The 16227-nt window shown below is 42.0% G+C and overlaps 1 protein-coding gene across 5 annotated transcripts in view; it reads left to right on the top strand.

Moving 5' to 3' along the window:
- CHN2 (chimerin 2) overlaps positions 1-16227 on the top strand; it is a 286428-nt gene that overhangs the window by 153343 nt on the left and 116858 nt on the right. For all 5 annotated transcript variants that reach the window (XM_069958724.1, XM_069958727.1, XM_069958725.1 and 2 more), the window contains 3 exons: positions 144-175; positions 2412-2525; positions 4337-4622. In XM_069958724.1, coding sequence (XP_069814825.1) covers positions 144-175; positions 2412-2525; positions 4337-4622 — 432 coding nt within the window. The remainder of the gene's footprint in view (positions 1-143; positions 176-2411; positions 2526-4336; positions 4623-16227) is intronic.

Below are 16227 nucleotides of genomic sequence, written 5' to 3'. Positions count from 1 at the left end.
AAGAGGAATAGTGGTAACTTATTTATAAAGCGCCATATTCTGGAGCGCTTTAGATTTTGGAAGCAGCAAATGTGAACTAACCAACAAAGAGACAAAAAGATGAACTTATTAAATATTTATTTGTATTTTTCTTTTCCCTGCAGGTGGAGAACAGACCAAAGCACTATGGAAGGGAGTACGTAAGCGACCTGTACACTTTTGACACATGGATTGCAATTCACAAAATGTGCTTGTTCAGTTTTCTAGTTTTGTCGTTTAGGCTGTGTTCACACAGTGTCTCTTTTTGGCCAGATTCTGATATTTCTGTCAAATCTTATTTAAAATTTACTAATAAATTACTAGGTCTAAGCATGCATTTTTGTGAATGCTTAGGCTGAGGCACATGATCATATCATGAGTCTTTACTACTTACAATTTGAACCCTGAGCCCTAATACGGCACCCATGCGAATTGTTGTGTAACCCTAACGTAAGGATTTTCCCCCACTGCTTTTAAAGCCCAGTTTAATTTATGTACCAGTAATGGCTCCTGGTGCATATGTCAACCAGATCTAGGGAGGGAGAGGTCCCGCTGTTCAGATCCCCTGTGATAATAAGCATCTCCTATCCTGTGGCTGGAATACCCCTTTTAAGGAGTAGTGCGGCGTTTAACATTTATTCACTGAATAATACACATTACAAGGTTCTACAACTTTGTAATGTGTGTTATTTAAGTGAATGGCCCCATTCCCCGTGTTTCCCCCACCCCGGAAGTGTGGTGCATTATACTCACCGACCGGCCGGCATAAGGGACGGCTGGAGCGGTTCAGCCGGCCTCCCGAAGATGACATCATCGACCCAAGATAGCGGCTGGGTTCGACAGCAATGGAGTAAGTATAATGCACCACACTTCCGGGGTCGGGGGAACTCGGGGAAGGGAGCCATTCACTTAAATAACACACATTACAAAGTTGTAGAACTTTGTAATGTGTGTTATTTAGTGAATAAATGTTAAACGCCACACTACCCCTTTAAGGCTGAAGGTAGTTTTCACTGCTAACGGGATAGTTCACCTAAAAAATTTTTTCTTTCAAATCAACTGGTGCCAGAAAGTGCCAGAAATTTGCACCACTTCCTAAAGGATATACGACAGCTGATAAGTATTGGAAGACAATTACAAGTAAATTACAAATATCTGGCACTTTCTGGCACCAGTTGATTTAAAAGAACAAATTTTCAGTGAACAACCCCTTTAAGGGACTATTGCTTCTCTCTCTCTCTCTGTGTAATATATATATATATATATATATATATATATATATATATATATTTATTTAAGGTCTATAAAATTCAGGATCATTTTACTATTCATTACTGACATGTTGTTTTTAGTGGAAAGAAGTCTTTCACCTAAGGGTATTGTCAAGTATAAGCCTGAAACAAGTATCCATTTATTGTTTCCTCTTTAAACTTCTCTTTCCTAAATGGACAAAAATAAAGCTCATTCATAGACCCTGTTTATGGTCAATTGAAAGGGAACTGTTTATTCCTGCGGGGCTTATTTGTCAAACCTTGTTCTTATTCAGCAGTGGACTGTTCATTATAGGTGGGGCCTTGGCATGTAACTTATATTATTGTGTTACCTCCTTAAAGGTAAAAAAACAGGAAGACTGCTAAAATGGGAACACAACTTGTGGTCAGCAAAGTATTTTAAAGTTTTCTGCACTTATAGAACAAACATCTCAGTGACTTGTTCTCATAGCCCTATGGTATAGACTTGGTAAAAACAATCATGTTAGTAAAGTATATTACAATTCAGAAGCAGTAGATTGCGTTTGAAGATTCCCAAGGTACAGATAGAAGGGTTATTTCATGGACAACCTTTTAGTTATTTTATCATGCAGCTTCTGCAGAGGTGATGTAGTATTAAAGGGGGCCATTCAGATGAATAGACACCCAAGTAATACTGTCTGGAACCCCATCTATGACATTTATACACAGAAAGGGTACGTTCACGCGGCTATTAAATATGCGGTTTCTGGTGCAGAAAATTCACTGGAAACAGACCCGTGGTTAACCAATAATTAAATTATAATCAACAGCGTTCACACAATTTGGCAGTCAAGTGGCCAAACAAGTAATTTGATAACTGCAGACTGATGGTCATATGTGATTTTGTGAAGTGCACATGTCACATGGAGAAGTTTTTTAAGTTTGTGCACCTGTATGATATCTTATGAAAGCTGAACTAGAGGGTGCAATTGTACCCAGTAAGTGTTTCTAGAAAGGTACCGGTATCGGTGAGTGGGGGAATGTTTGGTGTCCCTTTTTCAACTTTTATTTAAAGTTTTGGAGTGTTGCATTTATTTTAGTAATCAGGTTTGCTTTGATGATGGTTTTGATGGTGCTAACTTTTATTGTGTTACTCCTCAGGTTCCATGGAATCATATCTCGGGAACAGGCAGATGCATTGCTGTGCTCTGCAGAAGGATCGTACCTCATCAGAGAAAGTCAGAGGCAACCCGGCTGCTACACATTGGCCTTAAGGTAGATAATCTCAGAGTATTGCTTGAGGTCTGACAGCAGCTAGAAATCCATTTAGCCTCTGTTTTTCTAGCTTAATGATATATTGATTTGGTTTATCTGTTGATGAATCATCTAAGAATCCGCTCCTTGTTTCCAATAGTATGAGTTAACCTAACCAGGATATTCACTTGGCTGTTCAAGGAGAATAAACATGTCCTGTGGTTAATTCTTGCCTGGTTTTGGACAGCATCTCACATGTATTCACCAACTATTATTAGCTATGACAGTACTTTTATTGCTTACTGGAAAATGAATACATAGCACCTTCAAGAAGCAATTTCAGCTAAATGATGGGGGAGGGGTGGTTTTTGTTAATAAAATATGTACCTTAAAACCAAGCCCCTCCAGTTTGGGGTTATGACGCTTATTCAGCATTTATAACATCTCTAGCTATAATTTTATATTCAACAATATTATTGCCTTAAAACAAATGCCTACCTTTATTACCATGTGCCAACCCTAAATGTCATTCTGTATTGGTTAACTTCTTCATATATCCTTTGTTTTTGTCATGGACAACCCCAAATCCCAGCATATACATAGACTTAAATGAGTTTCTGGGCAAAATAAACCAATGAGCTATGCACAGGATGGTTTATCAGTCTTTGATTGTCAGGATGTCAACGCCCGATCATTTGGCACATGCAGCTCAGCTCTTATTTAAAGGGGATATCCAGGGAGCAGGAAAGGTCCTACTGCAGACAAGAGGGTCATGGAGTTTGGGCCCTATTCCACCAGACGATTATCGTTCAGATTATCGTTAAATCGTTCAAATCTAAACGATAATCGTTGATCACTTTATAAGACCTGGACCTATTTTTATTGTTGCTCGTTCGCAAAACATTCGCAGTAGATACAAACGCAAAAGCAAAGAAACGATCGCAAATACGATCATAAGTAACAATTATCGTTCCATGGAAATGAGTGAACGTTTTCAGGTCTTTCGCACTAGCGGTCGTTTGAGATCGTTAATCGTTAACGATTATGCGAACGATAATCATCCGGTGGAATAGGGCCCTTTGTTGCGGCAGTGACCAATAGCTGCCTGAAATTACCAATGTTGTAACAACATTGGGCAGCATTGGACATTGTACACAATGTCCACAGCCCCGTCTCCGGAAGTTACTTGCACGGATGGGCAAAGGGGGGGAAGTGCAGTGGTCGGAGATCAGAAAATGGTAGGACTTTTCCTGTTCTCCGGATATCCCTTTTAAATGAATGGAAGCTAAGCTGCAGTAACAAGGTCCAGCTTTCAGCCCTGTGTAGTTTGGGTGCTGGTCGGTTTAGAGGTAGGAAGAGATCTATCAGTCAGGGCTTGCAGGACAAGCAGAGGTCACATAGGACTGCTCACATGATATCTGGTTCAAATTAATAGAGTTGCTCAGAGGAATAAAATAACAAAGGGGACAGACTAAATTAAAAGAAATGTAAAAAAAAAAAAAAAAAAAAGCAGTACTCACCTCTTTGATCCACTGACAGTACCTTGCTGATCTCCCTTTCTTTGTCCCCAAGATCTACATTCAACAAAGACATACTAATGAGCATTTTTATTAGTGAGTTTTTAGTTAATCCCCTCCACTGAGTTGTATCAGATGCTTATAAGGACTGATTTCCAGTATTGTGTGAAGTATCGCTATATGACATGCTTCTTATGGCCTACAAGAAGACCACCGTTTGGTGAAATAGATAAAATTGAATTAATACCTATTCCTGTAATAAGGTAGAGCTAGAGGTTTTAATGCTTTTTCCCAACATTTCTATTGTCTTTTCAGGTTTGGTCACCAAACACTGAACTACAGACTTTTCTATGATGGAAAGCACTTTGTGGGAGAGAAGAGGTTTGAGTCAATACATGACTTGGTTACTGATGGCCTTATTACCTTGTATATAGAAAACAAAGCTGCAGAATATATTGCAAAAATGACAACCAACCCTATTTATGAACATATTGGATATGCGTCTTTAGTAAAAGAAAAGGATTCCAGAAGACTAAGCCGAAAAAAGAATGAATCAAAGCGGGGTCCGGTGTCTAATGGAGGAAACAGTTCTGTGGAAAAGGTGAGTGTCACTGCTGTATGTAACACTTTCTGACAGATGTTCACAGCTGGGACACCAGGGTGTTTTTTTAGGTCGATTTACAATTATTGTGTGAGTGGTATAACGTCATAAAAGCAGCGTCCCAAATAAAAGTCCCCATAAAGTTTGTGCATTGACCCCCCCCCCCCCCATTTGACACCAAAGAGGCGTTCCCATTTTCCAGCTTTATTTTTTTCTGATCTAACAAGGAACGACAATAGCCACAGATCTAATAATCTGGTTACATGCTTACAAATATTATTGTTAAAGGGTTAGTTCAAAACAACCTCGTCCATATATCCATTGAGAAAGTTTGGGTGTCTTAGAGGGGATGCAGAGCAGAAAATTAGGTGATTTTAAGGTGATGGGAAGTTGAAATCTGCACTTTTTTTTTGAGCATTCATGCTTTTGATTTTGACAGCTTAGTGACCACCAATACACCTTTTTGGACAGTAACTAAGGGACCTTATTCTAACCCATAGACCGTTTTACAGAGGGGGCAAGACAAGTTGCTGGTATTTTAACCCCTTACGTGTTGTTGAGATATCAATTCTGGATTGTCACATACCTATAGTAAAGCTGGATCCTCTGTTTCCCACAGTACAATAGAACAAGCTAGACTGGATGCAGGTTTCAAGGGTTTATGAAGGCTTTACCTATGAACCTTATGACAGAAGTGTTGACTTAAAGGGAATGTGTCACCTAAATTTTTTTTTTTACTGATTAGGGTCTGATTTAAAAACATATTCTTTTATTTTAGTCTGTTTCTATTTTCTGACTGTATTTTTTTATTTTACTTTTTGTACATTGTTATGGGGGCTGCCATATTGCCTGGGCTATTCTTAACAGCATTTAGTGACCTGCTTTACAGCATAACTCATGGACATGGACAACAATAGACACACTCTGTCCCCTTGAGACGCATGTGAAACATCACTGAGTATATTCTGTGACCTTTGAAGAGGTCATTCCACAGTGAGCTACTATTTCCTCTACATATTGGTATGACATGTTGCTGTAATGCTATATAGATCACTTTACAGCAGCCTCCTCTTATCACTACAGACACAACAGGAAGTCTCAGCTTAGTTTTAGCCCCAGTGGTAAGAATGGAAACTGCAAGATCTCAGGATTATTTTATAATATAGATAGAAAAATTTAACATTTGAAAAAAAGTCACAAAAAATTGTTATGTTTAACATGAAAACATAATTTAAACAATGTAATTTTCTGATGACACATTCCCTTTAAGCATTGGGAATCCCCAAATTTATTGCTACTGGTATAGCCTGTATTTACAAAGCAAAGAGACGCAAGGTCATCAGCAGTAATTAAAGCTGTACAATTACTATCACCAGGCAAGGTCTGTGGGTCAGAAAGTTTCAGCAACCCTGCAGTACAGACCATAAGAACCATGCCAGAGTCTGGGAGACACAAGTTTCATGAAAGAACCATCTTCCAGATACATTGGCACTGATGTGGCTGCTGCCTTAGGCAGTTTTTTCGTTCCTCTCATGCTCTGGCAGGCGCTATGTTCCTGATGTCGGGGTGTGGATCCGTCTGCAGCACAGCTTTCCCACGGGATCCCTTAGCCGTCCTTGCTCCTGTTCTTCTGCCTCCTCGCTGGCATGCGTGTCCCCACCCTTTAGGGAGCGCACACACAAGCTCAGTTATATTAAATAGGGACAGTGAGCCCTTAATTTGCTGATTACCTGGAAGTCATCTGTATATATATATACCTTGCCCTGCCCTCTTCTCTTGTTAGTGTCTCTGTGTCCTTACCCTAATAAAGTGGTCCCTAGCCTGTGTTTCTGCCCATTGCTCTCTTCCCTGCTGCTGTCTCTGGTTGCTCCCTGTCAACGTTGCTACATCTTGTCCACTGCCGCAAGCTAACCAAACCAGGGGTGGCACAAAGCCTATTCTGCCTTACGGTGGGCTCTGGTGAAGACCAGCAGCCCCTTAGGGCCAGTTCACACTGAGCAAGATCGTCAGAATTCGGCGACGGAAATCTCGGAATCCCACCGTGCTCATTGTGCTGCTGTAAGTGAATGGAGAGGGTGCGCGCTCGTCCGCTGCCGCCCCTCTCCGCTCGAAGAACTAAAGTGTTAGTTCTTTGAGCGGAGAGGAGAGGGAGCGGACGAGCGCGCTCCCTCTCCATTGACTTACAGCAGCACAATGAGCACGGTGGGATTCCTCGATGGAAATCTCCGGAGTCCTGGTCGGAGTGTATACTATGGGGGAGATTTATCAAAGGGTGTAAAATTTAGACTGGTGCAAACTGCCCACAGCAACCAATCACAGCTCAGCTTTATGCAGTGCTGAAAGGAAAGAGGAGCTGTGATTGGTTGCTGTGGGCAGTTTGCACCAGTCTAAATTTTACACCCTTTGATAAATCTCCCCCTATATGTATCCCATTCATTCACACAGAACGTATCTTTTGCATTATTCACGGCGGTTGTTGCAATTGATTTATGTAAAAGATACGTTTCGTGACCTGAAGGGTTGTGTCCCCTTACATTCCGAGGATAGATGGGGCCGCTGCAGTAGGTATGGTATATCCTAATGACATGCTGTCTCCTACTATAATAGGAAAACCTTTAAAGAAAATTTCCACCTAAACTGCTTACAGTACAGTAACATCTACACATCTAACATCTACAGTGACATCTACACTGATCCCTATTCTGTGCTCAGATTATGGGCTGTCACTGTTACAGACACCTGCACCATTATTTTGAGAGGATACAACCTCAAATGTACTGTGAATAATTGCCGAATATCATAGTTAAGAGCAGTTTGTGCATATATAAGTAGACTGGCACTGTGCAGACTCATCCTAAATAAATAGTGAAAACCTTCTCCAGATACATATCAATAAGCTATAATCTTTCTAATAAGGGCAGGCAGGATTCTACGCATTGGTTGTTTTAGAGCTTAAAGCATCAATGTGATTTAGTAAAATGTGACTCCCAGAAATAACACAGTTCATGGATTTCACAGACAATTTGAGTTCATACTTCTCTGACCTTCATTGGCAAACAGATTAGTAGGCACTTCAGTCACATCCGAGGCTCCTTTTCCTTTGGGCAGGTTAATGTCAGTTTAGCATAAAGGCAGTAATGAGAAAAATCACTAGAGATGTAACTATAAAGATTTTAGCCTGAAGTATCGGACATAAAAACACCCTTTTTCCGAGCAAGTCTGGGCCTTATCTATGTGTGCTGTTTATTTACTGATCTAATCGGATCCGTAAGCCTTTCCCAGTCTCTTACTATCTTCTATCCGGTGCCATCTTCCTCTCATAGTTGACAGTTGCAGCATATGCAATATGATTTTCTAGTTGATGTTTTAAAGACTTCATCCCATGATTACTTAATACATTTCTCTGTAACGGAACAGTTTTTCATTTGGTATAATTTTTTAAACCTGCTTCTTCATCTAGATCTAGTGTTTTTTTTAATTGCTTTTCAAAATAATCTCCTGATATGTTCAGTTTTAGTGAGAAAAAAACACAGGTGTGTATGGGCGTGTGCGTCCACTAGGACACATACTGTAAGGTGGTCATCCTGGAGAAGGAAACAAAATAGAATAGGAGGCGCTAGTACAAGTATGTAGCGGTAATATCCAGACACGGGAGTCTTAAAAGAAAAAAATAATAAAAACTGAGAAACTGCCTGAGACATGTAATTACAGGACAACCTCTAAGTGGTGCAATGATCACATATGAGTGATGCTAAGGCTGGGTTCACACTGCGTTTTTGCAATCTGCTTTTTTTTAAAAACATTGATCTTGATATTAGGCATTGCTCCCACCTAGCCAGAATCTTGCTACACACTGATGAGGGGCAACACCCAGAAACAGCTGTCTGTGGATGCATACCTAGCCTTGGTTTTTCCCTTGTCATTACATTGACTTATAGGGCCACTTAATATGGTGGTTTTGGAGCCGCGCCTTGGCTGGGCCCTTCCCGGAGGGATATCTGGCTAGTCCTGTGTTTCGAGACTCCTAAATGAGGCTCCACAGGCTCTTTTTTTGCATATTTTTGAACAAAAAAAGGACCGAATATCAGCATGGAGGGAGCATGGACCATAGTCTGGCTGTAGGTATAACATAAACTTAACATGGAAAACTTAAAAATAATAAAGTGAGTATATTGCAAAGCCATCACAACCCCTGTTAATTCCTTTAGAAACCATTTTCATAACAGGTACAATTTTAAAAAATCTAGCTAGTACAATGTTAACAAGACGAGAACAGTATTTACAAGTTCAAATGGGTGTCAGGTTTCTGTTCTTTCCCTGTCCTGTGTTTCCTGACACAGGATCACACCAAGTGACAACCACTACAACCCAACATGTTGAAACATTAGGGCATCACAGACCACCGTTTTGCTGCATGTGCAGTGAAAAAGAGAACAAAAACATAACATAGCAAAATACATTTATAAATAATTGTGCAAGACAAGTCAAAATTTTCATGTACAGGGAACTACAGTGGTCCCTCAACTTACAATGGCTTCAGGTTACAATATTTTCACCATACAATGAGCGATTCTGCACAATCGTGACTTGAGACCAGATTCAACATACAATGCTACAGACAGTCAGGATCTGCGGCGCATGTAAATAACTTGATGATAAACCAATAAGAATGGCCATTTTACTGGTATATGCCCAGTATTAGTGAAAGGCATTCACTGGTTGGCTGTCTGGTATCTTCTCTCTACACTACAGGTTGATACTACATGTCCTGTACTGCTGTGTGTGTCTAGTATCTCCTCTCTACAGTACAGTGTGATACTACATGTCCTGTACTGCTGTGTGTCTAGTATCTCCTCTCTACAGTACAGTGTGATACTACATGTCCTGTACTGCTGTGTGTCAAGTATCCCCTCCCTACAATGCAGTGTGATACTACATGCCCTGCACTGCTCTTTACCTGTACCAGGATGAGCTGCTCCTTTGGGCACCAGGTGAGGACATCTTCTTTTCATTTTTCTGGGACCCCATGTGATCTGTATAGAACCCTGAAAATGCTTCAGTGCTCCACATAGAAAGTCATTTACATTCTCCAGTAGCTTCTTCTGACTGTTGAGTAAGGACTTGTTTTATCCATGTTAGTTATTGGCTTATTTTTCTTTAAATGTTCATTACTTCTCATTCTTGGTTGACATCTTGGAGGCTTTACAACCAATTACCAGTTTTCCATAGAGTTTTGGTCTCAACATATATTGGTCCTCCTGGAACCAATAATATCATATGTTGAGAGATCACTGTATGTAAAAAAGGATTCAGCTCTGCAAGGGAAGATCTACAGTTCATCCACATTTACCAGAACAATTAATCCTATGGCCACTTTTGCAACTAGTTTAACCATTTAAAGCGACTCTGTACCCACTGTTCCTCCTTCCCCAACCACTTATACCTGTTTGTAGCTCATGTGAAGTCCATTCTTCTGGTATGTTTCGGAACGCTGATAGAGGTTTCGTTCGGCTGAAAAATAAACTTTAGTTGAGGAGATGGCGTGTCTAAGAGGCGGAGCCGAGAGCGTTCGTGCCCAGGTGAAGCGCCGCCTGTGTGGTCCTGGTCTGCGTCTCCCCCTCCTCTGGTTCCGCCCTGTGTCCGCCCTCACAGGCCAAGTTGTTCTTGCACCTGCGCCGTGCTTGTAACCCCTGGCGCCGTTGCGGGTCACGCTGCGCGTCATCCACATTGTCTTAGCGAAGCGCTTCTGCCTGGCCCGCCTCCAATGTCAGTGTGAGCCGCCTCCCGTTGTCCCAGTCCCGCCCCCCTTGTCCGTCTGCGGCCAACACGCCCCCCGCTTACGCTCCTTGCATCCATCCTCTCCTAGGCTTCACATCACATGCGCCATTGAGCACCATAGCGCACGTATCCCACGCAGGCGCAGTGACGCTTTACACTGGCCGGAGAAGACCGTTCGCCTCACTGCGCCTGCGCGGGATACGTGCGCTACGGTGCTCAAAGGTGCATGTGATGTAAAGCCGAGGAGAGGACTGATGCAAAGAGCGTAAGCGGGGGCGTGTTGGCCGCAGACAGACAAAGGGGCGGGACTGGGACAACGGGAGGCGTCTCACACTGACATGGGAGGCGGGCCAGGCAGAAGGGCGTCGCTAAGACAACATTGATGATGCGCAGCGTGACCCACAACCCGCAACGTCAGGCAACAGCGCCAGGGGGTTACAAGCACGGCGCAGGCGCAAGAACAACTTGGCCTGTGAGGGCGGGCAGAGGGCGGAACCAGAGGAGGGGGAGACGCAGACCAGGACCACACAGGCGGCGCTTCACCTGGGCACGAACGCTCTCTGCCCCGCCTCTTAGACGCAGCATCTCCTCAACTAAAGTTTATTTTTCAGCCGAACGAAACCTCTACCAGCGTTCCGAAACATACCAGAAGAATGGACTTCACATGAGCTACAAACAGGTATAAGTGGTTGGGGGAGGAAGAACAGTGGGTACAGAGTCGCTTTAACGACGCTTGACAAGTATGATTGTACTGTTGCCATTAGGGGAAGCAGTGGGCTCACAGCAAAAGCCCTCTCTGCAGTACGTGGCTCACAGTTGTTATCTGCAGCCGGCACGACCGATGGCCCCGCTAATTAGCTTTTTAAATGCAGCTTTCAAAGCTGACAACTGCATTTAAATAGCTGGTGTCCCCTATACCTGGTGTCGTGGAGGGGAGATGTCTTTTTACCGGGCCAGGGCTCAGCATCGCACTGACGCTGATCCTGGCTCAGCAATCTGTAGATCTGGGGTACAGCAGATATACTATATATAGTATAGTGCCCTGATCTTTCTGAGAGATCAGTTCAGTAATAAAAGGGGACTAAAAATTAATGTGTACAGTAAAAAAAAAAGTGTTTTTATTTAAAAAAAAAAAAACTCCCCTAATAAAAGTTTAAATCACCCCCCTGTTTCCCATTTTATAAATAACTAGAAAATGTACCCGGCGCTGCCCGGGTATTAAGTGTCAGTGTCCTGTTTACCTGCAGGGTCGTATTTACCATTAGTCACCCATGGTCTGGTGCGTAGGGTAGCACCTTGCAGAGGGGCAGTACCCTCCCGTTCAGACTTGCCAGAAAATCTGGTGTCGAGGGGCGTATAGTGGTGTTATCCAGTCACAGTATGGTGGTATTGGTCAGGTCTGGTATGGCAGTGTTATTCAGCCACAGTGTGTCGGTATTGGTCATGTCTGGTATGGCGGTGTTATCCAGTCACAGTATGGCGGTATTGGTCAGGTCTGGTGTGGCGGTATTGGTCAGGTGTGGTATGGCAGTGTTATCCAGTCACAGTATGGCAGTATTGGTCAGGTCTGGTATGGCAGTGTTTTGCATTCACAGTCTGGCGGTATTGGTCAGGTGTGGTATGACAGTGTTATCCAGTTACAGTATGGCGGTATTGGTCAGGTCTGGTATAGCAGTTTTTTCCAGTCACAGTATGGCGGTATTGGTCAGGTGTGTTATGACCGTGTTACCCAGTCACAGTATGGTAGTATTGGTCAGGTCTGGTGTATGGCGGTATTGGTCAGGTCTGGTGTGGCAATGTTATCCAGTCATGGTATGGTGGTATTGGTCAGGTCTGGTATAGCGGTGTTATCCAGTCACGGTATGGCGGTATTGGTCAGGTCTGGTATGGCAGTGTTATCCAGTCACAGTTTGGTATACCTGTAGTGCCCTGTATATACATGTACTGTATAGATGGAGTAGGGGGTCCTGTATACATGTACTGTATAGATGTAGTAGGGGGTCCTGTATATACATGTACTGTATAGATGGAGTAGGGGGTCCTGTATATACATGTACTGTATAGATGGAGTAGGGGGTCCTGTATATACATGTACTGTATAGATGGAGTAGGGGGTCCTGTATATACATGTACTGTATAGATGGAGTAGGGGGTCTACCAGTTATTACTGTGGATGTTGTGAGGCAGCTTCCCTAGCAACCATTGCTCCCTGTGAAAATGAAAGCAGTAATCCTATTGGTTGCTAAGGCTCCAACTGCCGTGTCTGCTGCAGCTAATTATATCACCTGTGTTTGCAGTGAGGAGATTTTCCCATTCATCTCTATGGGGCGCTCTTTCCCCTCCCCCTTCCCTCCTGTACATCTGGCGTGGACGGGACCTTTCGCAATAACCTTCCCGGGCACCCAATGTATCTGTGGGCCAAATTTGGGGTCAAACGGCTCAGGCGTTTGGAAGTCTATAGAGGACAGACAGACAGACAGACAGACTTTGATTTTTATGATATAGATAAATAAAAAAAAAAATAAACATATCTTATTCCTGATTTTGCACGGTAAACGGCGTAAGCGCAGAAACCCGCCAAAGTGCAAAATTGTGCATGTTTGGTCACATCAATTCCAGAAAAATTGTAATAAAAAGTTATCAAAAAGTCGCATTATATTCAATCAAGGTATCAATAGAAAGTACAGATCATGGCGCAAAAAAATGACACCTCACACAGCCAAGTTATACAAATTATATATCATAGTTATCGTACTGACTTGAGAAACATAGCTAACATGCCAGTTTTACCATAGGACAAACAGCGTAAAAATGAAACTCCTCACTGCACAAATAATTTTTTCCCGGTTTCACAGAATATTTTGTAGAAAACTTAAGTTTGTCATTTCAAAGTATAACCGGTGTCGCAAAAAATAAGTAATCATGTAGGTCTGTAGGTGAAAAAATTGAAGCGTCAAGGCCTTTTAAACATGGAAATTGGCTCAGTCACTAAGGGGTTAATCTAAATAACAAATTACAAAAATAACTCAAAATAAGACATAAAAAAATGACATGAGTAAATAACAGCCATTTACACAATATTCACTCTTTATTAGCATCTCCTTATTTGAAGTTCCTCTGTCTCCTAACAGTGACACATTCAGGAACATATAAGCAGTGACTGTCTCAGGTCAGTATTGCAAGAAATGGAAGGTAGTTGTGACCTCTAGTGGTCACTAAGATGTAGACAGTTTGTATAGGACTATGGTATAAAAAAAAAAAGTTTCCTTTAAATGGGTATATTCACATGTATGTATCTGCTGTGGATATGAAGCTGAAGATCTCCTGCTGTGTTCAGCTATTTATTTGGATTGATTTATATAGCAAGAAATCTGCAGAAGCAAACCTATAGTAGATATGTTACGTCTGAATATACCCTATCAGTAATTTGACATCCATTAAGCTAGTAATACATACAGCCTTCATGTAACATAGTACAGAATACAATGGAGCATTTGATTTAAAGTCTAAGAGAATAAGCCTTTGTATGGAAGTAAAGGTGTACATAGGTACAGTAGAGGCCCAATGCATCTCTTTAGGTGCCGTTATAGACTCATACAATAAAAAGCTATTAGGGTAAATGCACACTAGATGGATTACTTTGCTGTGTAAATTTCTGTATGGAAATATCGCAGTGTATTATCGCAGTGTATCCTTAACATGTGCATTTACCCTTATACAGTAAAACCAGACAGTTTTCTGATTTCATACCCCCCCCTTCTTATTCCTTGGAAGTAGTGATGAGCGAATACTGTTCGATCAAATAGATATTCGATCGAATAGTAAGGTATTTGATCTATCAAATATTATCGAATAGTTCGCAGAATATTCAATAAATATTCGATAAGGGTTCAAATCCCCCAGCTTCCGTTTTTTAACTCCCAAGTGGTCGAATAGATTTTTTTCAATAATCAAATACTTGTTCCCATAGACTTTAATGGGATCGAATATTCGAATATACGGGAGATATTCGTACGAATATCGAATATTCGAGTATTTCACTATTCGCTCTTCACTACTTGGAAGCAAATCAAAGGCCGAAACAGTTCAGACCTTCTAAACAAAGGCTAACCTTTCGCCATAAAATTCAGAAGTTGTAGACCTGTCATGTGTAATTAATATGTGAGTTATGATCTGAGTTATGTAATACGAGAGATCAGGAGTGATACATGGTGTAAGATTCTTTTCAGCGTTGTTAATAAAGCGTGGCGTCTCAGCACAGGCCAGGCATTCCTGTTAAGTGGAGGACAATGAAAATTCTGTATCATTCCGGCACTTTACACAGGTGCTTCAGTGTTTTTAGAGATTGAATAGAGGGAGGTTTTGTGTAATAAGTTACAGTAAGTAACTGGTGTTTGAAGAGTAGTTCACCCATGGCCTATACAGAAGTGCAGTCTCCTAACATAATATATATTTGTGTTTTAAAGGAGTACTCTGGAGAAAATAAACTATCAATTCATTACTGTCATACTTTGCAATATAACTTTATTAAAATGTATCATTTTCTATTTACATATTGACGTCCAATGAGTGGCAACAGTAAAGGGTGACACAGCCCCCTCTGCTGCTACCAATGTTTGAGTCTGGAACTGCAGGGCTGTCTCAGCCCTGCAGTTCCTGGTACCCTATATAGCTGCTGGCAAAGCTGACACCCAGTAGTGGATTATAATAGAGGCGTTTTGGGCCCATGACCACCCAAAAAGACTTATACTTTCAGTGGTGTACTGTCTCCTGGCTACACTTCCGCCATGATTTGCAAAAAATCACTGTTTTTTTAATGGCAATTTTGCACAAATCAGGACATCTTGACATTATCTGTCCTGTACTATGAACGCCAGGCTAGTGCCGCCATAGTTACAGTGGGGTGGGGGGGCCCAGGCTTGGTGAACAGCCCAGGGCCTATGGTAAAGTTAATCCGCCCCTGCTGACACCCCTCTGTGCTTGCTGTCATAGGTGTGTGTGTGTAGGGGGCACTTGCTGTGGTGGAGGTTATCTCCCAGGGAAGAAAAAGATATGACATGAAAGCCCAGCATGATGAACCTTACTTTCTCAGCACTCAGGCCTCCCTGTACACGCTAGGGCGTGGGTCTCCAAACTGCGGCCCTCCAGCTGTTGCAAAACTACAATTCCCATCATGCCCGGACAGCTAAAGCTTTGGATTTGGCTGTTCAGGCATGATGGGAATGGTAGCATTGCAACAGCTGGAGGGCCGCAGTTTGAAGACCCGCGCTCTTGACTTTTTTTTTTCATATTTAAGTAACTAACCTTTTCTGTGGTTATCTACAGAAGTGTATGAAAATGTCATAAAATACGCCTCGAGCACCACCGCCACGGAAGTGCCGTCTTCTACATATTTCTACATAAAATACGCAATGACATATAACTTGGTAGATGAAAAAGTAACAAATATTGAGTGCAGAAATGAGAAGGGAAGAAAGAGGAAAACTCCTTCAGGGCCAAAGGCTACAATTATTCTGACTACTGAGGAGCAAGTAGTATACACATATTTTAATGGGCACTGTCATTAAAGAAAATTTTAAATATGTCAAAGAGAGAGAGAGAGCCGGGACACACTTAGTACATTTACTCCCAGCTCTGTGTCATGTGACCTAAAAGTAATTTCAATGCAAGTCTAAGGGGCAGTCTAGGTCTCAGACACAGAGTGGGGAGAGGAGCATGCAGCAGTGTGGTCGTCTTCTCGCTTAGGCTGGGTTCACACTGCGTTTTTACCATATGTTTAACGGATCTGTTTTTTTTTAACGGACAAAAAAAAAGTGTCAGCAACGTT

The sequence above is a fragment of the Dendropsophus ebraccatus genome, chromosome 2 (assembly GCF_027789765.1).
Source record: "Dendropsophus ebraccatus isolate aDenEbr1 chromosome 2, aDenEbr1.pat, whole genome shotgun sequence".
Classification (NCBI taxonomy): domain Eukaryota; kingdom Metazoa; phylum Chordata; class Amphibia; order Anura; family Hylidae; genus Dendropsophus; species Dendropsophus ebraccatus.
The sequence above is the reverse complement of the archived record's forward strand: the minus strand, read 5'-3'. Positions and strand labels throughout refer to the sequence as shown.